The sequence below is a fragment of the Carassius carassius genome, chromosome 35, assembly GCF_963082965.1.
Source record: "Carassius carassius chromosome 35, fCarCar2.1, whole genome shotgun sequence".
In the NCBI taxonomy this organism is placed as follows: domain Eukaryota; kingdom Metazoa; phylum Chordata; class Actinopteri; order Cypriniformes; family Cyprinidae; genus Carassius; species Carassius carassius.
Genome location: NC_081789.1, coordinates 27,281,494 through 27,307,676, shown reverse-complemented (window position 1 = coordinate 27,307,676; position 26,183 = coordinate 27,281,494). Strand labels below are relative to the sequence as shown.

The 26,183-nt window shown below is 46.8% G+C and overlaps 1 protein-coding gene across 2 annotated transcripts; it reads left to right on the top strand.

Annotated features, from left to right (window-relative positions):
* The first annotated feature begins 2,754 nt into the window (after positions 1-2,754).
* LOC132116453 (tripartite motif-containing protein 16-like) lies at positions 2,755-21,341 on the top strand. 2 transcript variants are annotated; one of them, XM_059525279.1, is made up of 6 exons: positions 2,755-3,358; positions 16,745-16,840; positions 16,920-17,153; positions 20,003-20,162; positions 20,303-20,350; positions 20,577-21,341. In XM_059525279.1, exons 1-6 carry the CDS (start codon positions 2,789-2,791, stop codon positions 21,104-21,106), a joined length of 1,638 nt encoding a protein of 545 aa, XP_059381262.1. In that variant the 5' UTR covers positions 2,755-2,788; the 3' UTR covers positions 21,107-21,341. The 2 variants fall into 2 exon arrangements, with proteins under 2 accessions (XP_059381262.1, XP_059381263.1); XM_059525280.1 differs by having other exon boundaries at positions 20,303-20,358; positions 20,577-20,740.
* The last annotated feature ends 4,842 nt before the right edge of the window (positions 21,342-26,183 follow it).

Here is a 26,183-nt window from a genome sequence, read left to right as displayed (position 1 = left end):
TGCAATTTGATAAAACCAATGAAAAATGACATTCTGTTGTGAACAATTGCAAGGTGGTTTGGAGATTTGTCCATGTTATTTTGAGAATGTCATCTCGGTTTCAAGAAATGAGCCAAACCAATCGAGAAAAACTGTAAAGAAATATATTTTAAATCTTAAAATTAAATGCTATAAAAACAATTGGACAATTAGTAGATGAGCATTACTGTTGTATCTGTATCAGTGGATGGTGTAGATACAAATTCTTGTATTTTGGAATTACTCTGTGCAAAAAATGTTAAATAAATAAACGACATAAAATATTGACGAATTGTGCATCATGTCCGATTCATTCCAGTAACATATATTGCAGTGATTTATAAACAGAGATGTGTCCTTGTTTTACACAAGAAAACATTGTATAATGCTACATGTTGTTAGTGTTTTTTAGGTCATTGTTTTGTGGGTGACAAAGTGTGTTTGTCGGACCTTTGCTAGTGTTCTGGAAGAATGAGTTGATTTGAGACCTGAAGAAAGTGTTTTGGTAGTTGTAGTGCATTTTTAATGGGAAATGAACTGCTTTGCCAAGCTGAAAGTTGGTTAGGAGAACTGTGTGAAGAGTTTTGCAAAAGTGACCTAAGTATTGAGAAATGGTTCCTAGCGTCTGTAAAAAACTGTAAACAAACCACTCAAAGCGACACTACACCAAAACCATCCACAAAACTAACCCACACCAGACAAAAAGTGATGTAGGTGAGGTTTTCATTGATTAAATACCTATGGTGTTTTTTGATCCCTTTGCCAACCTGGCACAAAAGAGTGAATTGTACAGCACTGTACAAATGCTTGTTATACCTGTGGAACTGGAAATGGTAATGCCGTTAGTGCAAATTTCCAGGACAACAACTTAATCTGTCAGACAAAATTGTAGTGAATTGTACTTGTAACCCGAAGGTCGCAGGTACAGGTCTCAGTGGTAGTAGGGTAGTGAATGAACAGTGCTCTCTTCCACCCTCAATACCCATGACTGAAGTGCTCCCCGGGCGCTGGACATAGCTGCCCACTCCTCCGGGTGTGTATTCACGGTGTGTTCACTTCTTACTGCTGTGTGTGTGCACTTGGATGGGTTAAATGCAGAGCACCAATTTCGAGTATGGGTTACCATACTTGGCAAATGTAATCTCAGCAAATCTGTCACCTTAACTGGTGATTCCCCATAATTCGAGCTGGGAGCAGCATGTCTGCAGGAGTGTAAACCCAAAGCTTTTGTTTCACAGGTTCTCACACAAACTGAAATGGAAAAGTAATTCCATGCCAAAGTTTTTGCTTGCACCAACTTCAACAATTACATCCATGACAAACATGTGACCATTGAAGTATATCACTAGACCCTGTTTACAAACATCAAGCATCCAGTACACAGCACCCCTGTCAGACTCCAATAAATGTTGCTTCAATAATAGAAATCAGCCATCGGGACAAGACCACAGGAACCAGATGAGTCCTCTGCACAATCTGACTTTGCTGCAGCATGGAACAACCTGCTGGTTCATCTGACCAGAGGAGAACTGCTAACCCCCCGAACTGACTCCTAACCCTAAGGTTGTGGGTTCGAATCTCGGACTGGTGATACCATGACTGAGGTGCCCTTGAGCAAGGCACTGAACCCACAACTGCTCCCTGGGAACCACAGCATTAATGGCAGCCCACTGCTCCGGGTGTGTGTTCAGTGTGTGTGTGTGTGTGTTCACTACTGTGTGTGTGTGTGCACTTTGGATGTGTTAATTGCAGAGCATGAATTCTGAGTATGGGTCACCATACTTTGCTGTATGTCATGTCACTTTCATAAAAGGTATCTTTTCCATGTTCCAACTTATCCATTTTATTGTCTGTAAAGAGTGCTTCCAGAGAGAACCCGTCCACACACACTTCTGATTGGCTGTGATATGTGTTTAATTTTGTTGCATTATGTCTGGTGTGGACAACCAATTTGCCGGAATCTTGTTGTGTCATGTGTAGTTAGGACACAATGTAACAGCTAAACAGCAGGTCTATTCCAAATTATCCTTAGTCTAATGGCCTTGCAGAGGGTGCAGGTCGTAATGCAAAGTAACTCATGGAAAGGCCAAATGGAATGGCATTGACATTGACCTTAAACTGCTTGTTATTATCAGGATTCCCCATTCCACGTCCAGATGAGTCCATTTGAAGAAAGTAGTGACATTTGCCAAGTATGGTGACCCATACCAAGAATTGGTGCTCTGCATTTAACCCATCTAAGTGCACACACAAAGCAGGGAGAAGTGAACACACACAAAGCAGTGAACACACACACACTGTGAACACACACCCAGAGCAGTGGGCAGCTATAGATCCAGCGTCCGGGGAGCAACTGGGGGTTCAGTGCCTTGCTCAAGGGCAATTCAGTCATGGGTATTGAGGGTGGAAGAGCAACTCAACTCCTGCCAGCACAGAGACTCAAACCAGTGACCTTCTGGTTACTAGTCCAACTCTCTAACCATTAGGCCACAGCTGCCCCATCATTTTCCACTGAGTTTATTTTGATCTCTACTTAAACATACCTTAATAAACTAGTCAAGATTTTGCACTTATTTGTCATGTGTTTTGAAACTAAACTCAGCATTAATGTGGCTCTACCGAAGCAGGAATGAAGAACCTGCTTTATAGACTCAAAGAAAAACCTGTTTTACACACGTCACTCGAACACAGAACCAGGAAACAGGAATCACTTAAATTCAGAGAAAGACAAAACTGTTGAGTTGTTGTGTCTCTGTATTCATGCAGTAAAATGGCAGAAGCCAGATTTTCTCAGGATGAGTTCATGTGTCCGGTGTGTCTGGATCTCCTGAAGGATCCAGTGACCATCCAGTGTGGACACAATTACTGTAAGAGCTGTATTACAGACTGCTGGGATCAGGAGGATCAGAAGAGAGTCTACAGCTGTCCTCAGTGCAGACAGACCTTCAGTCCAAGACCTGCTTTAGCTAGAAACACCATGCTGGCTGAACTGGTGGAGAAACTGAAGAATACCAGAGTGTCTGATGACTGTTATGCTGCCCTAGATGTGCAGTGTGACATCTGTACTGGAGGAAAATTCAAAGCCGTCAAGTCCTGTCTGGTTTGTCTGGAATCTTACTGTCAAACTCATTTTGACCGTCATGAGGAGTTTCATTCACGTAAGCCACACAAAGTGACTGATGCCACTGGACGACTGAAGGAGATGATCTGCCAGAAACATGAGAAGCTTCTTGAGGTTTTCTGTCGCACTGACCAGAAATTTATATGTATGCTGTGTACGATGGATGAACACAAAAACCACAACACTGTATCAGCTGCAGCACAGAGGACAGAGAAACAGGTATTTAACACTAGACACTGATCAAATATTGCTGAACACTTTTCACATGTGCCCATTTTATGTGTGTTTATTTTCAGTGCTGGGGTTATGCATAACACGTAACTAGTAGAGTAACACATTACAAGTGAAAGTAACTCTACGTAGATTTCATCCTAAAAGTGTACGTAGGCACAAAAGCTAGATTTTGTGTACGCACAAAAGTTTTCAGATTTATAAAACCACGAGCATGCCAGAACCTGTGCAAACATCCCTATTTAAATCCCAGTCAGAGGAAGACTGTGCGTACGTGCATCTCCACCTCGTCTCCTCCCAGAAAAAACATATATGGAGCTTACAACGCTTAGTTTTACTATGCATAACTTCATCTGCATATCATTACTATTTAATTATTATTATATATATTTTTTTATTTAACCAGGAAAGAAGACTCACTGAGATTAAAATCTTTTACTGGAGTGTCCTGGCCAAGATTTTACATCGAAGTTACAACACACAAACATTAACAAACATCATTACATAAATATAAAACCATGCATCTGATTAGAAATATTTACACACCATTCATTTACTCTAATGATTGTTTAATCTATGCATATTCCCATTCACGTGACACCACATTTAACACTGGTAAAGGTTCAAGAAATTAAGGAAAATATGAGATAATGATTATAAATGCTATTTGTGCCATACACAGTTTTAATAGCTAAAAATCATCCAGTATCCTTGTTATTCTTTAGCATAAATATATAAAAATAAAAATCCCTAAAAACAAAACTGTTTAATATAGGTCTCAGATAAATACTTTAGAATATAGTCTCATTCCTTTCCACTGACATTTCTTCAGTTAAACGAAGAAAAAAGTCATTGCATTTGGAAACAAAGATGAAGTTTTCAAGTTGAATGCGTACCTTGACTCTAGGGGTCAAACAACTAAAAATCTTGGTGTGATTCTGGAGACTGATCTTAGTTTCAACTTGTTCATGCCTTCATCACCAGCAGGGTGGACTATTGTAATGGGCTCCTCACCGTCCTTCACAAGAAGACCATTAGACAGCTGCAGCTCATCCAGAACGCTGCTGCCAGGATTCTGACTAGAACCAGAACATCTGAGCATATCACACCAGTCCTCAGGTCCTTACACTGGCTTCCAGTTACATTTAGGATTGATTTTAAAGTACTTTAAATCGTTTATAAATCGCTCAATGGCCTAGGACCTAAATACATTGCAGATATGTTCACTGAATATAAACCTAACAGACCACTCAGATCACTAGGATCATTAGAAATACCAAGGGTTTACACAAAACAAGGGGAATCTGCTTTTAGATATTTCGCCGCCCGCAGTTGGAATCATCTTCCAGAGATCAGATTTCAGATGTGTTAAAACATAAGCCACATTTAAATCAAGACTCAAAACTAATCTGTTTAGCTGTGCATTTACTGAATGAGCACTGTGCTACAACCGAACTGACTGCACTGTATTTTATGTATAATCATTTTCTAATTTTTAACTGTTTAAAATTCATATTAAATACATTTTTAAATCATTTTAAAAGCTTTGAAATTCTTTGTTTTATAGTTGTGATTATCTTTTTATGATTATTTATTTTATGTAAAGCACTTTGAATTACCATTGTGTATGAAATGTGCTATATAAATAAACTTGCCTTGCCTTGCCTTTATGAATAACGCAATAATAAAATGCATTACTTATTCAAGTAACTTTCCCCAACACTTTTTATATTGGTACCCATATTAACACATTACAGCATTATTTTCTGTGTGGAGCTGCAGCTTAATGATGGAGCAGAAACATTGTCAGTGTGAAGCTCTATGTCTCTACTTTTTAAATAATTAATCTGCATGTTAGTTCATGTACTCATGTAATCCGTGTTTGAAGTTTGAATCTACAGCCATTAGTTATCAGTTATACTTTTAATGGATTCATCTGTTCACATGATGATTTAGTGCCAGTCGTTCTCTTACGAGAGCTCTCTCGTACTGTGTCTTAGCTAAGACGCTATGGGAAAAGTCTCTTTTCACGAAATACTGAAGCAAAAAATTATTCTTAATTTTGTATTTTTGTAAAGCGCATTTGCAGCAGTACACAGCCATAGGCGAGACGGCTCGTTCGCTCATTGGCTTGTTCTGCGGCAACTGCACAGCCTATCGAGCGCGGGCTGATGCAACATCAGACCAATAGCCACTTCCCGCCGAAACGGGTGTGGCCCAACCTATAAAAGGAGCTCGAAAAGGCTGACTCACCTGATTTTTCATCTCTTCAGCGAGAGAAGCAAGCGCCGTCTGAGAAAGCACATCAGCAGGACGTGCCATTCTGAAGCTGCTGGCATCGCCGCCTTCCACTGCCGTTCCTGCTGCGCTATCCGGCGCCTATATCCTTTCAATTCTGTTATATCCAAGCTGTTCTTTATGTGTGTGTGTGTGTTCGTCCTGCGACACACACTCGTAAAAGAGCTCGCGTCTTTTTTAAGATGCCTTCCTGCGGCTCGTCAGAGCCCCACTCAGCGAGGGAGACCGGTACCTCATCTGTGTCTCCTGCCTGGGTGAAGATCATGCAGCGCTCGCTCGCTGACGGCGGATGCCCCCACTGCGAGCTGTTGCCATGGTGACTCTGAGGACTCGCCTGGCCTTTTTCTCTGAGCCTGCATTCTCCGCTGCGCTGAGGCGCCGTAAAAGCATCGCTTCCAGCGGATTCCGGAACCGCCTTCAGCTCAACCGAGCTCGCCAGTTCGCCCTGCTTCACCGGCCCCCCCTGCATCGCTTCCCGGTGGGCAGCGCCCGCTGTTTGCCGGCGCGTCGTCCGAGGAAGTCGATCTCAGGGCCGCGTCGGGGGAAGAGGACACGCACTCTCTGCTAGCTTCGGGCAGTGAGGGCTGGGCGAGCTCCGAGGATCTGGCGCCTTCTGCTCAGAAGCCCAGCAGACGAGCTGACATCAAGAAGGAGCCGGGGCGAATGCTCGTGTTGGCCGCGATGAGTCTCGGCCGCGAGTGGTTTGCACCAGCGCCCCCCCCCTCTCGTTCCCGGCTGGATGGTATTTGCCTTTCTGATGAGCGTACTTCTCAAAGCCCGCCTCATTTCTTCCTGAGCTTCACGAAGAGGTGGCGAAGGCTTGGAACGCTCCATATTCAGCGCGAACTCGTTCGTCTGTCTCACTAGCATTCTCCACACTGATGATGCTAAAAACAGGAACTACCACTCACTTCCGCCGGTGGAACAGGCGATAGCGGACCTTTGTCCGCCCTCTGCTGGACGGCAGCAAAAGCGGTGTTGCCATCTAAAGCCTGCTGTGTGACGCTGCGTCGGCACTACTAACGATGGCTGCTTCATCGAAGCGCAGGTGTACGAGTTCCGCTGTGGCCGGGCTCTCACCTAAGCGCGCCGCTGTTTCAGTTCCAGAGATTGTGACTGTTTCAGCGTTTTTTGCAATGCGCAAGCCTGTATGGTTGCCCGCTTGCCTGCACACGAAAACCGTTATCACGGCTACCCAGATATTTCCCGAAAAAGGTGTAATTTCTGGTGTCCCGGCCACGGCCGATGGTGCTATAAATGTAGTGACGATGCCCACTGCTCAGTGCCCATCTCCACATATAAGCACAGCCCTTCACACAGGGCTCGCGCCCATAAAAGCGACTCAAGTCGATCACGCGCACTACATAGTAGACGTGCCCACTCCTCAGTGCCCACAATCACTATGTCACACGCGTCATGTGGTTTCTGTAAAAACGAAACCCGTGCACGTTCGTCCGGCCACGGCCGTTGGTGCTATAAATGTAGTGACGATGCCCACTCCTCAGTGCCCATCTCCACATGTAAGCACAGCCCTGCACACAGGGCCTGCGCCCATAAAAGCGACTCAAGTCGATCGCGCACACTGCATAGTAAGCGTGCCCACCCCTCAGTGCCCACAATTACTATGTCACACGCGTCATGTGGTTTCTGTAAAAAAACAAAACCCGTGCACGCTCGTCCGGCCACGGCCGATGGTGCTATAAATGCAGTGACGATGCCCACTCCTCAGTGCCCATCTCCACATGTAAGCACAGCCCTGCACACAGGGCTCGCGCACATAAGATCGGCACAGATCGGTCGAGCGCGCCGCATAGTAAACGTGCCCACTCCCCAGTGCCCACATACACTATGTCACATACGGCGCATGGCTTCTGTAAAAACGAGGCCCGTGCACGTATGCTCTGCACAGGCAGACAGCGAGTTGAAAGTGGTAAATGCGCACATATGCAGCCCACAGTTACTCGCAGACATATCGAGTCCCACGGGACCTGCTCAGCCTTCCCCCAGTCGGTTAAGCGCCGGGACGGGGTCGAGGAGGAGCGATCTGCCCGCTGTGATCAGCGCGCTCCCCGCCTCAAATGCGCAGCACACCCGATCGCCGCCATTGCCCAGTCAACAGAGTGCGCTTCGCATCCAGCCCTTAGCCATTCATGCAGATGCATGGTCAGTGCTTCCAGGGGTTTCGGATTGGGTGCTAGGCATTATAAAGGGCTACTCGCTACAGTTTCTTTTCGACGCCCTCCGCGCTTTTCAGCGCGCGTCGCAACTACGGTCAAAATAGAAGTAGCACACATACTTCGGGCCGAAATATCAAAACTGTTGAGCAAAGGGGCTGTAGAGCCTGTGTCTCAAGCTCAAAGCGAGGGGGGGGCTGTACAGCAGATACTTTCTGGTGCCCAAGAGTGACGGGGGTCTCAGGCCCATACTGGATCTAAGACAGCTGAACAAGGCATTGATGAAACGCAGTTTCAAAATGCTTACGACCAGGAAACTCCTCGCGCAGATTCGCAGAGGGGACTGGTTCATGTCAATAGATCTGAGGGACGCGTATTTTCAAATACAGATAGGGTCAAACCACAGGCGATATTTGAGATTCGCCTTCGAGGTCCAGGCATACCAGTTTACAGTCCTCCGTGGCTCCTCGTACGTTTACGAGGTGCATGGATGCAGCGCTCGCTCCTCTCAGACTCAGAGGCATACGAGTGCTGAATTATTTGGACGACTGGCTGGTTCTGGCCCGATCACGAGCGGAGCTCGTGGACCACAGGGCCGTTTTACTCGATCACCTCGAGAAGCTCGGCCTCAGTGTCAATTGGGCGAAGAGTTCGCTGAACCCCAGTCAGACGATCTTGTTTCTGGGTATAGTTCTGTACTCGTGTTCCATGACGGCGCGGCTGTCACCACAGCGCGCGATGGGCATTCAGCGCGCAGCGAGTTCTTTCCGCTGCGGCGCGACCGTGTCACTCAAACACTGTCAAAAGATGCTGGGTCTCATGGCCTCAGCATCTCCGGTTCTGCGGCTGGGCCTGCTCCGCATGCGCCTTCTGCAGTTCTGGCTGAAGGCTCGGGTGCCGCGCAGAGCGTGGGCGTCTGGCCGGCAGCATTTCAAGGTCGATCAGAGCTGTGTTGCGGCTCTAGCACCTTGGACAGCGAACGGCTGGTACCGATCAGGTGTAAGCCTGGGGACTTCCCCTAGTGTGAAAATGGTGTCAATGGACGCCTCCACTTCGGGATGGGGAGCGCTGCTTGAAGGCAGACCGTCCTTTGGCCTATGGTCAGAACGGGAAAAGCTCCATCATATCAACTGCCTGGAAATGCTGGCAGTGGAGAACGCGCTGAATGCGCCTTTGTCCCCATATCAAGGATCACCACGTCGTAGTCCGTGCAGACAACATGTCCGTGGTGTCCTACATAAATCACCAGGGCGGTCTCGGGTCCCGAAACCTGTGCAGGCTGACGGAACGGCTCCTGGTTTGGGCTCAGCGCAACGTGCGCTCGCTGAGAGCAGTGCATGTCCCTTGACTGCAGAATCTGGGTCCAGACAGGCTGTCCAGAGGCAATGTTCCTACGGGCAAAAGGTCTCTACACCCGCAAACAGTCCAGCTGTTGTGGGAGAGATTTGGCATGGCGGAGGTGGACCTCTTTGCGTCCCACGAAAACGCTCACTGCCCCGCGTTCTTTTCCAAGAACGAAAGCGCGCTGTCATGGAGATGGCCGTGCTGCCCGCTTTATGCATTCCCTCCCGTCTCCCTCCTTCCGCAGGTGATAGAACGGGTGAGAGAAACGAGATGTTCAATACTGCTTGTAGCACCTCTTTGGAAGAACCAACCATGGTTCCCAGATTTGATGCAGTTAGCAGATGTCGCCCCGTGGCCGGTACCGTTGAGGAGGGACCTCCTCTCGCAGGCCAGGGGCTCGATTTGGCACCCTCAACCGGAGTTGTGGTCCCTCCATGTGTGGGCGCTCAACGGTTACCCGCTGATCTCGCAGTGGGAGTGCTAAATACCATCACTCAGGCTAGAGCTCCGTCGACACGACGTCTGTATGCCTCGAATTGGTCGGTGTTCTCCAGCTGGTGCACAGCTCGAGGTTATTCACCCCTTAGTTGTGAGGTGATGGAGGTCCTCTCCTTCCTACAGGAACTGTTGGATAAGGGCAGAGCCCCATCCACACTCAAAGTTTATGTGGCGGCCATCGCGGCGTTTTCTGAAACGGCGTCCGGTCAGTCAATAGGAAGGAACGATCTAGTCATCCGGTTGAATCCTGAATCCTCCCAGACCTCCGTCAGTCCCTATGTGGGACCTCACGGTGGTTTTGGAGGCCTTGAAGGGTCCCCCTTTTGAGCCTATCCAATCGGTTAGCCTTCAGCATCTGTCGTTCAAGACAGTATTCTTGTTGGCTCTCGCTTCTGTGAAGCGTGTGGGTGATTTGCACGTGCTCTCGGTGGGCCAGTCGTGCTTGGAGTTTGGGCCCAATGACTCAAGGGTCATACTCAAACCTAGGCACGGTTATGTGCCGAAATCCCTCAACACACCGTTTCGGGCTCAGGTTATTGCCCTGTCTGCCCTGCCGGTGTCAGGGGAGGATGGAGACTCAAGTCTTCTTTGCCCTGTCAGGGTTTTAAGAGCTTATGTGTCTCGCTCTGCTGCCTTTCGGCAGACGGAGCAGCTGTTTGTCTCGTTCGGTGGACGTTCCAAGGGAATGGCTGTTTCGAGACAGACTCTATCCAGATGGATAGTTGACGCCATAGCGTTAGCTTACGCTTCCAGGGGCTTTCAGTGCCCGTTGGGCGTCGGAGCACACTCCACAAGAGGCGTCGCCTCGTCGTGGGCGTGGTCTACTGGGATCTCCTTGCAGGATATATGTATGGCGGCAGGTTGGGCCTCGCCGTCTACATTTATCAGGTTCTATAGCCTGGAGGTCCCCGCCTTGCAAGCAAGGCTGTTGTCGGTATAGTCGAATCAGGTCCCTGAGGGGAATTCTGAGTTCACGAGCGCTATGCGCTGCCGACTGTTATATGGGCAGTATTGCGTAAGACCCACATGCCACATTGGTCAGGCCTTGCCTCGGCTGTGTGATGTCATATTGCCGCATCTACGGATGCTGCTAGATATAGGACGGATGGCTTTTTCCCTTTTCTGTCCTGGCCTCTGTGAGTCCCTCAGGTGACTGTGCACTGTAAATCCTGGGCGTTGCTTCAGGTTTATTGGTGTGTGATCCCTGCGCGCACGGCGTTTTACATTGGGTTCCCGTAGCGTCTTAGCTAAGACGCAGTACGAGAGAGCTCTCGTAAGAGAACGTACTCGGTTACTAAACGTAACCTCGGTTCCTTTTCAGGAACTCGAGCTGCGTCGAAACGATTTTGGGGAACATCCCTGACGAGACCGACTCTGAATATCGTGTGCAATCAGTCCATCGGAAAGGCGTGACGTCACGGGCGGGGTGACGTAGCGACCAGGAAGCTATAAAAGCACGTGCCGTGCAGCTGGCTTCAGCTTCGAATCTGTCAGCAAGCGCTCTGTGTGTGCATGTCAAAAGTCTGTCCTGTTGGTCCTATTTATTGTTGTCTGTCCCTTAGCTTTAAAAAGATCGCTAAAACAGCTCAATATGCCTAAGCAAAAGCAAAAGACCAAACATTTGAAGGGCGATTCCAAGCCACGTTATAGATTGTGTGTTCCTCCCTGCCCTCGCTACATTACGAGCGGGGATACACACAGGCTGTGCGTGGCTTGCCTGGGATCGAAGCACGCTGAGTCGGCTCTCGAGGGGGCCGACTGTCCGCATTACGAACGATTGCCAATGCGGACGCTTCGATCCCGGAGGGCTCTCTTCGAGGAGGGAGCCTTCACCAGCGTTCCTCGCGGTGCTGGCCCCGCTTCTGCCGAGGCAGAGCGGCTGCTGCACTCGTGGGGTTCGCAGGTGGATCTGTCAGAAGGAATGGAGACGGGCCAGTCCTTATGTCCTTCCTCATCTGCCAGATCCGGCGCCCAAACCCTGGGTTCGGAAGCACGCTCGTCGGTTTCTTCCCCCCAGGGTGAGGGATCAGCTCTTCACCTCTCGTCCTCCGAGGAGGTCGATGTGGAGACTGTTGCTGGGGATTCGCCACCCCTGTCGCCCCAGTATGAGGAGCTTTTGGAGGTGGTCACGCGTGCAGTAGATAAATTAAAAATCGACTGGCCTGCTGAGAAACAAACTGAGCCGCAGAGAAGCAAATTAGACTAACGCTTTCTGCGGCCGAAGCAACCACCTCCACATCGGAGCCTTCCGTATTTTCCCAATCTCCATGATGAGTTATCGAGATCGTGGAACCACCCGTATTCGACCCACCTCTTTGGCCCTGATTCACTATATTATGGCAACGTGATGGGGCTGGGAGAGCATGGTTATAGAGCGATGCCACGGGTCGAACAGATGCTCGCGGGCTATCTGTCACCCGGTTCTGCCTCGTCTCTAAAGACTCCTACATTGCCCACTAAGCCGCTTCGAGTTATATCATCGCTAGTGGGCAAAGGTTATGTGGCAGCAGGTCAGGCTGGGGCGTGCCTTCATACTATGGCAGTCCTGCAAGCTTATCAGGCTGACCTGCTGAGAGATGTCGATGAGGGGGAGGGGATTAAGTCTGAAGATATTGAAGAACTCAGAAAGACCACTGATCTCTCCCTCCGCGCCACTAAGGAGACCGCTCGCGCAATTGGGCGGTCTATGGCAGCCTTAGTGGCCGCGGAGAGGCATTTGTGGCTGACCCTGTCAGAAATTAAAGAACGAGACAGGGTCTGCCTCCTGGACGCCCCGCTTCAAGCCTCGGGCCTGTTCGGCGACACAGTTAATACTGTCGTCGACAGGTTCCAGGAGGCACACAAGCAGGCGGCGGCGTTCCAGAGTTTCCTCCCTCATCGCTCTCGTGGTGCATCTGGGCGGGAGATGACCATGCCACATACCGGCTCCTCACACCGGGAAGCGCAAAAACAGAGCGTCGCCACTCGTGCTCCCCCACGTCGGGACCGAGGGCAACGACGCTCTGAGTCGGGGGCTTCTAGGGCAAAAAACGATTTAAGATCTGTCATCGAAGCCCGGAAGTCCTCGACGAAAAGATCCTGACGCCAGAATCCAGAGGGTAGCCCCTGCTGGGGTAGAGCGCGGTTCACCTCATTATACGGTGCCCGTCTCACCTCAGTACCCTCAGGAGGTCGGTCTGCCAACCCTGCCAGAGTTTCAGGGCGCAGCGGCCTCCAGCGATTGCTACCCCCAGTTACTTCCGCCCGTGAGCGTAGCGGAGCTGGGATGCTCGCCGCCCCTTCGGGGGCGTCTTACACCAGAGGTCAGTCTCGAGAGACTGATTCCCTTAGTAGATTATTTAGCAGCGTGGAAGCTACTGCCAAATGTATCTCAATGGGTCCTGCGTACAATAGAAAGAGGCTATTGCATTCAGTTCGGTCATCCACCACCGAAATTCAACGGGGTTACACCGACTGTGGTCGGCCCCCAGCAGGCTCTGGTTATGGAACAAGAAGTGAATACCCTATTAAGGAAGGAGGCCATCGAGGTGGTCCCTCCTCTAGACAGGGAATCCGGGTTTTACAGCCGGTATTTCATAGTTCCAAAGAAGGATGGGGGGTTGCGTCCGATCTTAGACTTACGTCTCCTGAACCGCTCAGTTATGTCACTGAAGTTCAAAATGCTCACTGTCAACCAGGTTGTAGCTCAAATCAGATCCGAGGACTGGTTTGTCACAATAGATCTCAAAGACGCATACTTCCACATATCCATCCTTCCACAACACAGGACGTTTCTGAAGTTCGCTTTCGGGGGCAAAGCTTATCAATATCGAGCACTTCCCTTTGGCCTCGCACTCTCACCCCGCACGTTCACGAAATGTATGGATGCGGCTCTGGTATCCCTCCCTATGCAGGGCATCCGCATCTTAAATTATATCGACGATTGGTTGATCCTAGCTCAATCAGAGCAGATGGCGGCTCGACATCGAGATGTCGTTCTCGCACACATGGGGGAGCTGGGTTTGAGACTAAACGCCAAGAAGAGTGTACTTTCTCCAGTTCAGAGAACCACCTATCTAGGCGTAGTGTGGAATTCGACCACGATGCAGGCACGCTTGTCTCCTGCTCGGATCGGGACCTCACATCAGTCGAGAGAGTCAAAGAAGGCCAGTCACTCACTGTCAAACAATTCCAGAGATTGTTAGGGCTGATGGCAGCTGCATCCAACGTGATACCTTTTGGCCTGCTGCACATGAGACCCCTTCAGTGGTGGCTCAGGTCCAAGGGCTTTTCCCCGAGGGGAAATCCACTTCGAGTTATCAAGGTCACGCAGCGGTGCCTTCGTGCCTTAGACATGTGGAGGAAACCTTGGTTCTTGAATCAGGGCCCGGTGCTGGGAGTTCCTTGTCGCCGTGTAACGCTAGCGACAGATGCGTCCCTCACCGGTTGGGGTGCGGTCATGAGTGGCCACCCTGCCCGCGGTCCGTGGAGTGGTCGCCATCTAACATGGCACATCAATTGCCTAGAGATACTAGCAGTCTATCGAGCATTGAAATATTTCCTCCCAGACCTGAGAGGTCACCATGTGTTGGTGCGCACCGACAACACATCAGTGGTCTCTTATATCAATCACCAGGGGGGTCTGCGTTCGCGCCCCTTGTACAAGCTGGCACACCAGATCCTTCTGTGGTCCCAGGGCAAACTCCTCTCGATCAGAGCAGTGTATATTCCTGGGAGATTGAATGTGGGAGCAGACATACTGTCGAGACAGGGGCAGAGGCCCGGGGAATGGATGCTTCACCCCGAGGTGGTGAAGCAGATATGGAGAGTATTTGGAACAGCCCAGGTGGACCTCTTTGCGACTCAGGAGACATCGCAATGTCCCCTCTGGTTCTCTCTAGTTCATCCAGCTCCTCTGGGACTGGACGCTATGGTACAGACCTGGCCGAGGCTTGGTCTGTACGCTTTTCCCCCTATCACTCTGCTCTCGGGAGTTCTGGCGAGAGTACGCCGGGACGGCGCCCGTCTACTACTAGTAGCCCCGTTCTGGCCGGGCCGAGTATGGTTCTCAGATCTAGTCTCGCTCCTCGACGGCTCTCAGTGGGAGATACCGATCAGGACAGACCTACTCTCACAGGCGCAGGGCACGATAATTCACCCTCGCCCGGAGTTGTGGAAGCTGTGGGTGTGGCCCCTGAGGGGGCACAGCTGTTAGCAGCTGGTCTCTCAACCGAGGTTGTTGAGACCCTACTCCAATCCAGAGCTCCCTCTACGAGGAAACTGTATGCCCTGAAGTGGAAGCTCTTCACTTCATGGTGCAGAGACCGCCAGCTTGACCCAGCAGACTGCCCAGTTGGTACAGTTCTGGAGTTTTTACAAGCCAGGCTCTCTGCGGGGTTATCCCACTCCACCTTAAAGGTTTACGTGGCGGCCATAGCTGCTTTCCATGTCCCTTTCAATGGTCAGTCAGTGGGTAGACACCCCCTAGTTACACGTTTCCTCCACGGTGCGCTGAGGCTGAGACCTCCAGTACGATCCCGTGTTCCCCCCTGGGATTTGGTTGTGGTTCTAGAGGCTCTTTGTAAAGCTCCATTCGAGCCAATACAAGATATCTCAGATAGACATCTGACACTTAAAACTGCCCTGTTACTGGCAATCACCTCACTAAAGAGAGTTGGAGATCTTCAGGCCCTTTCGGTGGCCCCTACTTACTTAGACTTTGCCCCTGGTATGGCCAAAGCATTCTTATACCCTCGAGCGGGTTATGTTCCGAAGGTTCCCTCTGTTACACCACAACCTATCGTACTGCAGGCCTTCTGTCCTCCTCCCTTTCGGGGGCCAGACCAAGAGAAGCTAAACTGTATGTGTCCAGTGCGAGCACTGGACGCATACGTCCACAGAGCTGCCCTGTGGAGAAAATCAGACCAATTGCTTGTTTGCTACGGTCCTTCTAACAAGGGTTCTCCTGCCACCAAGCAGACCCTTAGTCATTGGATAGTCGAGGCTATCAACGTCTCCTATGAGTCCTCTGGCCCTCCCCCTCCTTTGGGGGCCAAGGCTCACTCTACTCGGGGTATGGCGGCCTCCAAGGCCTTCTCAGCAGGTGTGTCTCTCTTGGACATCTGCAACGCTGCGGGGTGGTCCACGCCCTCCACATTTGTCCGATTTTACGATCTTGACATGCGAGCCACGCCGGGCTCTTCTGTTCTCTCGTCTTAGCTGTGCTCTTTTGACTACACACTAGGCAGGGATTTGGAAGTCTGGCAGCGTGGGCACATCGTTCCCCAAAAGCGTTTCGACACAGCTCGAGTTCCTGAAAAGGAACGTCTCAAGGTTACGTGTGTAAACCTAGTTCCTTGAAGGAACGAGACGCTGCGTCGCAGAGCCATACTCCCGGCACCCCTGCCGGCGCTTGCTTCCCTACTCGAAGCTGAAGCCAGCTGCACGGCACGTGCTTTTATAGCTTCCTGGTCGCTACGTCACCCCGCCCGTGACGTCACGCCTTTCCGATGGACTGATTGCACACGATATTCAGAGTCGGTCTCGTCAGGGACGTTCCCCAAAAGCGTTTCGACTCAGCGTCTCGTTCCTTCAAGGAACTAGGGTTACATACGTAACCTTGAGACGTTCTCTCTAGAAGAGCGAACGAGTACTGCGTTCTCTGCCGTGCGCACGATTCACTCTGGTTCGCTTCGGCGATGAAATAAATCAGGTGAGTCAGCCTTTTCGAGCTCCTTCTATAGGTTGGGCCACACCCGTTTCGGCGGGAAGTGGCAAGAAGGGCGCGAAGCCCCTTATTGGTCTGATGTTGCATCAGCCCGCGCTCGATAGGCTGTGCAGTTGCCGCAGAACAAGCCAATGAGCGAACGAGCCGTCTCGCCTATGGCTGTGTACTGCTGCAAATGCGCTTTACAAAAATACAAAATTAAGGATAATTTTTTGCTTCAGTATTTCGTGAAAAGAGACTTTTCCTGTAGCGTCTTAGCTAAGACGCAGTACTCGTTCGCTCTTCTAGAGAGAACCGAGGTTGCGTTTAGTAACCGAGTACGTTTTCATTTAATATCATCTGTGTGTCCTGCAGAAACAGCTGAAGGAGACGCAGAAGACGCTGCAGCAGAGAATCCAGCAAAGAGAGAAAGATCTCCAGCAGCTGAGAGAGACTGTGGAGTCTCGTAAGGTGAGTCTGGAGAAGAAGAGAAGTTTGTCTCCATCTCAGTTCAGACTCACTGAAGCTGAATCACTGTGTATCCTAACAGCGCTCTGCACAGACAGCAGTGGAGAACAGTGAGAAGATCTTTACTGAGCTCATCCACTCCATTGAGAGAAGCCGCTCTGAGCTGATACGACTGATCAGAGATCAGGAAAAGACTGCAGTGAGTCGAGCTGAAGAACAACTGGAGCAACTGGAGCAGGAGATCAATGATCTGAGGAGGAGAGACGCTGAGCTGGAGCAGCTTTCACACACACAGGATCACATCCAGTTCCTGCAGGTAACACAGATCTAGAAGACCAGGATTATAGTGGACTTGAGCAGATCCTGCTATGACAGTGAATCACAGACAAACATTTCATGATTGTCTTATTATATAGTCATCAGACTCTTATCTGATCATCTTCTTTTGAAAGTTCTGGAAATCTCTTAGGAATCATTTTTCTGAACTCTTTTTTCAGAAATATATATTTCCCTGCCAAACACCACTAGCACCACAAATATCTGATCACAGTGTGAGTATAATAAGGAGAGCATACCAGAGCATACCAGGTTTTCGCTGAGGAGGTCTCCGTTACCTCCTTCAGGGAACGAGGGTTACCTTACGTAACTGAGATGCTCCCTTTCAGTCGGTCTCTCTCGAAGTCACGTCGATGACCAACGAATTGGAATGTCTACCAAAGCGCCGTGGGTGCTGCCCCTTCCAGTGCCCTATGCAAGCCGCCTGTGCCCATATTTGGCGTAGGCCAGGGCTCGGAACAAGAAGTTCCACTCACCCACTGTCAAAGCATCACCTCCACCCACTCCAGCACCAGGAGTTTTCGGAAGCAAATACACATATAGCATCCGTTTAGGTGTATATGGAGAAATCGGAGGTGATTGTAACCCTCTTTTAAAGGCAGAAGTCTGCCAGGGAAACACAGGCTCAAAGGCTATACCATGGACTATACACATATGAGTACAGCTTAGGTCTCAATATGGAACCCAGCCTTTCACAGTTCTCACAGATTCATACTGAAGGCCTGGCTCCAGAAAGACTTTCTAGAGCAGTTTTAGCAAGCCGACACTAACTGGGGCCTCTCTACCTGTTTTAGGTGAGAACACAGGAGGATACTGGCTCTACATAAAGGCTATAGAATCTAGCGAATGTTTTGGGGGTCGCCCAGCCTGCAGCTCTACAAATATCTGTCAGCGTGGTTTCACGAGCCAGTGCCCAGGAGGATGCAACACTTCTAGTTGAGTGAACTCGCAACCTAAATGGCCAGGGCACACCCTGTGACTGATAAGTCAGGGCGATGGCATTCACAATCCAGTGGGCCATCCTCTGCTTAAAACGGCATTCCCCTTCTGCCATAACAGACAAAGAGCTGGCCTGATGTCCTAAAGCTATGTGTCCAGTCTACATGGCATCTTAATACTTGGACGGAACAGAGCAAAGCCAGGGCTGGGTCTGCCTCCTCCAGGGGCAGCGCTTGTAGGTTCACCTCTTGTTCTTTGAAGGGTGTAGTGGAAACCTTGGGCACATAGCCAGGCCAGGGTCTCAGGATTACCTGGGAGTTTGCTGGCCCAAACGCTAGGCATGAATTGTCGACCCGAAAATGAATGCAGGTCCCCTTCCCTCTTGATGGAGGCCAGTGCAAGCAGGAGCAGAGTTTTCAATGACAGAAATTTTAGCTCAACTGAATGCAAGGGCTTGAATGAGTGTGGAGGGAGACAGCCTTTGCTCCAGCCCTTGCTGCAGAAAGGAAAGCATGACTGCAATCATGCATCTCTGGTGGTCTTATCGGTGAGAAGCACACCACTCAATGAACAGGTTCCACTTTAAGGTGTAAGTGTGTAGACGGTGCTCTCGCCGAAGTGATGGTGTTCACTACCTCCTGGGGTACGTCACCTAGAACCTCTGCATCCTGTTCAGATGAGAAGGCTCACTGGGGTAAACGCATATTTACATAGGCCCCATGGAAAGCTGTGAGCCGAGTGTTCCCTCGATCAGGGAGTAGAACATCTGGTAGTAAGAGATCTATGAGAAGCAAATAGGTCTACCTGAGGTGCTCCGAAACATCTCCAAATCAGCTGGACTGTCTGGGGATGAAGTCACCATTATCCTGGAAGTATTACTCAAGACAGGCCGTTGGCTGTACGGTTGAGCAGGCCCAGAATGTGAAAAGCACAAAGTGACCCCAGAACCTTCTGACTTCAAAGGAGGAGGAGGCTGGCGAGTTGCAACATGCAACGGGAGTGCAAACCACCTTGTTGGATGATGTACGCAATGGTTGCCATACCCCTGCCCGGAGGAACTTAAGATCTGACATCTTGACATCTGGTTGGGGGGATATCCACTGCTCTTTGAAGAAGTTCCCCTGGAGTGATGGTCCTCTGAGGGTTGGTTCCCTGAGGGGTTTGCCACCACTGAAACCCTCATGCCGCCCACGCTACTGCTGGAAGTGGTTTTTGTCTGTCAGCCAGAATGAGCCCCAGATCACTGCAGTGGCAACGGGCCTGATTCGTAGCTCAGAGTTGGTCACCTTCAGCAGTGGGAACATGTCTCATCCATGAAAGCCACCATAGTGTGCTTGATGCCCAGACACATGAGGCAGCAATCGTGACCATCACCTGGTGCCAGGTAACGTCCGCACCCATAAACGTACAGGTGAAATGGCATCCTTATAAGGACGATTCATCATCTTTACAAAGACGCACACGTGGAGCTCTTTTAGAGAAAATGACTCTTTAGGAAATGCTCTCTTGGTGCTGAGATGCAAAGGGTAGATGACCGCTTGCAGCACGACAGGGGGTAGTGCAGCCTGAAGTGTGCAACCGACTCGACTCTGGAACGACCATCGTTTAAGCGCTGTCTCGCCAACACACAAAGTTTCCAAGAGCATGCTGAACTATTATACTGATGCTGTGATCAGCAGCAGCTAGATGCAATAATTGCATGCCAAGGTGCATTGGCTCGTTTAGTTTACACTTGAAGTAGATTGGTCTATTGAATCGAAATATTAAACATTATTACCCTGTCTATCACTCAAGTGGTTCCCATTTTAGAACTTTTCTTTCCCTTTAAATCATTTGTATAAGTGGCATCCCCATGTGGAGATGATGAGTTTTGATTTGTGTTTTCTGTAGAGTTTCCAGTCTCTCTCAGCTCCTCCTGAATCTACAGATGTAAATGACGATGCCTTCAGTTCTCTAGTCTCTTTTGATGGTCTGAGAGAATCTGTCCAACAGCTGAGAGACAAACTGGAGGATTCCTGCAAAGAGGAGCTCAAGAAGATCTCAGACAGAGGTAAATTCCTGGAGATTCATCTGCTCTCAGAAAACATTCCATCATCATCTAATATCATGAAGAATGTCATATTAGAAATGTCTTAGGAATGGATGCAGGATCATGAGAATCACACTGTTCATGTCTCTTGATTTCCACAGTCAAAGTCACCAACATTGTTCCCAGGACCAGGATCGACTTCTTACAATGTAAGTCAGTAAGAAAAAAAGCTGAAACTCACTAAGTGTGTACATGTTCTTCCTGTAGAAGGTGAAAGAAGAGTTTCATAATTGATGATGTAAATGACGATTTGCACAGGATATTTGTTCATCTGTACTGAGACGCTGACGATACACTGAATGTGAAGAGTTCAGCTATATGAAAAAATTAAACTGATTCATAATTCCAGATTCTGATGTGTTTTATCTACATTAGATTCCCATCAGCTCACTCTGGATCTGAACACAGTGAATAAACACCTCCGTCTGTCTGAGAGAAACAGAATGATTACGTACACCGGATGCACAGTCCAGCCATATCCTGATCATCCAGAAAGATTTGATGTGTATCAGCAGGTGTTGTGTAGAGAGAGTGTGTGTGGACGCTGTTACTGGGAGATTGAGTGGAGAGGAGGTGAAAATGGTGTGCGAATATCAGTGTCATATAAGAGCATCAGCAGGAAGGGATCGAGTAAGGAGTGTTGGTTTGGACGAAATGATCAGTCTTGGGGTTTGCTCTGCTCTCTCTCCAGATACTCATTCATGCACAGTAACATAGAGACTGATCTCCATGTAAAGTCCATCAGCAGTAGAATAGGAGTGTTTGTGGATCACAGAGCAGGAACTCTGTCCTTCTACAGCGTCTCTGACACAATGAACCTCATCCACACAGTCCAGACCACATTCACTCAGCCGCTCTATCCTGGGTTTGCTCTCGGTTCTGGATCATCAGTAAAACTGTGTTGATGAATCAGAATAGCTTGATGAAAGATTCTACTCATAATACTGTAAGCTACTTGATAAATCAGTAACAGTGAGATGTTAAAGTCTATTGTTCTCTTCATTACATTAATACTGAAGCTGAACTTCTGTCATTGAAATAATATGTAAGAATAAATGTGTGTAATAAATCCTCATAGACAGTAATATCAGTGTGTGTTTGTGTGTGTGAGTGTGCTCTTGTTTTTGTGACATATCAGGACACAACCAATTTTTCAAAACGCTTATAAATCATACAGAATGAGTTTTTTGAGAAAGTAAAAATGCACAGTTTCCTGTGGGGGTTAGGGTTAGGTGTAGGGTTGGTGTAGGGCCATAGAATATACAGTTTGTACAGTATAAAAACCATTACGCCTATGCAGTGTTGGGAAGGTTACTTTGGAAATGTAATAGGTTACAGATTACAAGTTACCCTGTTTAAAATGTAATAGTAGTGTAACTTTTTCAATTACTTTATTAAAGTAATGTAACTAATTACTTTTGAGTACTTTTTGATTACTTTTCTAAATTTGTGAAAAATAAAGAATAATAAATGAAAGCATATACATCAACTTAAATACATTTATCTAATAAGCATGTGACGTATTCTGTGTAATAAACTCCTGAAACATTGGTGTTTTTTTTAAACTGCTGTCTCTTTGTATATGATGATAGTTTTCTCAAAATAAGTAAAATGCACATGAAGTGACACAGAGCAGTTCTAGAAATTATGTTTATGTGCTCGTGTACTCCTATATTGAGATGGCAGATGTTGAAAACACTGCGAGCTTCAGTAGGCCTATGTGTAGAAAATGAAACCATGTCTTTGCCATTAATTTACAGGAGGGGCGGACTGGGGAAAAAATTCAGACTGGAAAATTCAAACTCATACAAACAAATTCATGGACAAAACTATTTTTTGTATGGACCTGACATAAAAAAAAGGTAAAAAGGTTTAAATCTTTAATTTGGGGACATGCAAAATAATAAAATAATAAAAGTTCTCTCCTGAACTGCACCTTCACTTCTATTTTTCTCTTCAGTCTCTTCATTTTGCCCTGTTATCCATCTCTCTCGTGACTTTAATACTCAAGATTGAACAAAACTATACTTTACAATACAATACTCTACCATACTATTAATATCTTTATAGAAAAATCCTAATACTGTACACGAGTCATGTTTTTCCCTAACAAAAATTAACCATGCTTTTATTAGCCTATATAAAAGTAAAATAACCTTGTTTTGTTTTTGTTTTTTGCAAATGGATTTGTATTTATTTTTAAATAAATACATTTGTAAAATAATTTTACATTTTTGGTTACCACAGTTAAACAATAGTAACCATTTTCTCTGGATTTATAGTTAAATATTAAAATGTTAAGTTTCGTAAGGGTTGTGTTGTCTGTCGTAGCTCCCCCTAAACCTATGAAAAAATCGGATTTTTTTTTCAGCTAAATTACTGCTGTAACATTTCAACAGATAATAATGATGTCCTTTATATAGTATTTTGAGTGATGACTGATGAGCAACGTGCTGCTGCTTGATTAATTAAATAAAAAAACAAAGACAAAAAAGCATCTTTACAGATGAAACTGACCTGAAACCCTGAACAGTAGTTCTGCTTCTCTGCTCCAGCAGTCCACCCTACTCACTCTCTCTCTCTCTCTCTCTCTCTCTCTCTCTCTCTCGCTCTGTCTCTCTCTCTCTCTCTCTCTCTCTCTCGCTCTGTCTCTCTCTCTCTCTCTCTCTCTCTCTCTCGCATTGATTACTCTGAGTCTGATCCAAACCGTTTGGCGGAGGCGCGGAGAGCGCGCGAGTCATGACTAACACTTCATGATTTATTAGAGATTTAATTATCAAATGGCGGATTCGCAAATGATCGCTTTAGTATACAATAATGATATTAAATATTGGGGCAAAATCGGCTGCCAGGCCACCGGGAATTGTCCCGGTTCTCCCGGTGTCCAGTCCGCGCCTGATTTCCACAGACACGCAGAATGTGCAAGTCATATATTGCATTTTTGGGGCTTAATATTCACAGACACTAGTCGATGTCATGTTTTGATTCAAGTGAACTGACCTACTTTTGATTTAGTCATCCAAAATGTGGCATATTCCGTCCGCGTTAGGCATTTCGTTTTTATGACTGGATTCTACGAACCAGACTGTGTTTCCGCATCCCGGAAATTATTAGGGCGGTATGTCTCAGAATAGTCAGTGCAATTTGGGAAAGAAATCAGTTAAATCTGTATGTGGATGTGTGTAAATATTCAAATGTAATCCCCTTTGTAATCGTTAAAAATTTCATAAGTAACTGTAATTTAATTACTCATTTTTTCGTAGTAACTGTAACTAATTACAGTTACAATAATTTTGTAATTAAATTACGTAACGCCGTTACATGTAACTAGTTACTCCCCAACACTGCGCCTATGGGATGTCCCCACTTTTCACAAAAACAAACGTGTGTGTGTGTGTGGGTGTGTGTGAGAGAGAGAGAGAGAGAGAGAGAGAGAGAGAGAGAGTCAGAGAGTGTGAGTCATGCTGATTGACAATGTGTATTTGTGCTTTTCTCAACCTTTATTTCTTAATTGAGTTTACTGTAGTATCACATCAATCATTTTTGATTGTTACTTTCAAAATTCAAATGATCACACAGTCAATAAATAATTTTCATTATTCACCTCATTCCCCTTGCATTGTTTTGTGTTATTCTGTCTTTTTGTGTCACAAGCTGCTGTTTGTATTGTCATGCACTTAATTGTTAACTATATCCCAAATGTCCCAACAAGGATAGTTATACCAGTATTTTTTAACATTTAAGTTAAGGGTAAGGACTGGGTAAGGGTATAGAGAATAACGTTTATACAGTATAAAAATCAAATAAAATAAATGCAATTTCTCCACAAAAGATGGAAACCCAACATGTTTGCGTTCAGTAGTTCAGTAGTCACCTCTCTTGTTGACCTATTAACAGTGCTGGGTTGTTATTGGTTACATGTTATCTGTATTACATAATCAGATACCAAAAATTTGATTCATTTACATTTATTAATTTGGAGATGCTTTTATTCAAAGTGACTTACAGTTGGAAACAACAAGCAATTCATCATAAGATGGCATTGAACACGAGTAGTGCCCATTATACAAGTTTTCTGCCATTGTTCAAAACAATAAAAAGCTAGGACAGGAAGATATTAAAGGAAAATAATAGCATAAAAAAGAGTTTTCAGCTTTCAGTTTCTTAAAGATAGTGAGGGATTTCATGATGGAGTTAGGTAGGTCATACCACCAACAGGGTGCGGTGAAAAAAAACTGACCTGGAGAGAGATTTTGTGCCTCTCAGCGATGAGACCACCAAGAACTGACTGCTGATGTATGTGGTTTTGTCAGTAAAGAAATTAGCAAAATCATCAGCAGTTAAAGAGGTGGTGGAGGGGGACAAAGGAGATTATTGAATGTTTAAAAAAAAAAATTGTGTCTGATGCACTGTTGATCTTGTTATGGAAGAAGATCGTTTTGGCAGCATGAACTTTGGTAGAAAATGAAAATAGCAGTAAGTTTAGTCCGATAATCGTCAAATCAATCCTTAGGGCTTTAACGATTTTTAGTGCAAGATCAGGGGGGATATGGCACATGTCTTGTCGGTTGTGCCTTACAGGCCCACCTGGACCTGGTTCTTGGACCTTGTGAAAGCCCCTCCCTGGTAAAGGATCTCTTTTTTCAGAAGCAGGGCACCAGATCTATCTAAAGTCTATCTTAGGAACAGAACCTTGTATGGGACACGTAGGACTTAAGTGGCCTACCACAGGCATTGGTATACACTATCACTCAAGCCAGACAAGCTTATGCTTGAAGTGAGGTTTGTTCACTGTACGGTGTTCTTGTTGTTGTGAAGAACCCTGAAGATTATCGATCATCTCTTCGCTTTCCTTTTTGCAAAAAAAGACTAGAGCAAAGGTTGCCCTGTCCACTTTGGAAGTGTCTGATGCTGTTATTGCAGCATATCACAGTGCAGATCTTGTTTCTACAAGCTCGGGGTTGATTAGGTTCTTCCTGTGTCTTAGGCACTAACAGGTAAATAGCAGAAAGACAGACTTCTCTTCAGGTGTGTTTAAGGGATCGTTCACCCAAAACTCAAAATTCTTTCATTAATTATTCACCCTCGTGTCGTTCCAAACCTGTAAGACCCTTGTTCATCTTTAGAACAGAAATTAGGATATTTTTGATAAAATCTGAGAGCTCTCTGACCCTCCGTAGAGAGCAATGCAACTGCAATGTTCCCAGGTTCAGAAACGTAGAAAGGACATCATTAAAATAGTTCATGTGACATCAGTGGTTCAACCATAATTTTACGAAGCTACGAGAATACTTTTTGTGCATAAGGAAAACAATAATAACAATGTATTCAACAAGTATTCTCCCCGAGTTACTGTCTTACACCATTTTGGAAAGTATCCACTGAACATAAACAACGTAAACAGCGTTGTGTATGTTTAGTAGACATCTGCACATGATAAAAATTTAAACAACTCTCAATGGGTTTGGATACTCTCCCAATCAAATAGATCAACTAATAAATGTCTTTGTATTTACTTAAATAGCAGTCAAGTGTGTAAAAACTAAACTCAGGAATAAGGCTCCACAGGACAAGGAATGAGGAACCTGCTTAACTTCAGAAATGGAAAATAAGGGACAATGTCTTACCTATCCTAAAGGCATCTTAGGTGTATGTGACTTTCTTCTTTTAGACGAATATAAATGGAGGTGTATAAAAAATTATCCTTGCTCTTCCAAGCTTTAGAATTGCAGTAGACAGGTGTAAAAGTACTCAATAAAATGCATCCATCTATAATAAAACATGCCTCACACAACTCCTGGGGGTGAAAAAAGACCTCCTGAAGCGAATCGATGCATTTTTGTAAGAAGAATATACAGATTTAACACATTATAAGTAATAGCCAACAATCATGTCAATAAAGTTATGTCTATTTCTGTTATGTCTAGTTATGTCTATTCCTATGTCAGCAGGTGGTGTTAAATGAGCTTCTGTTTTAGCTTA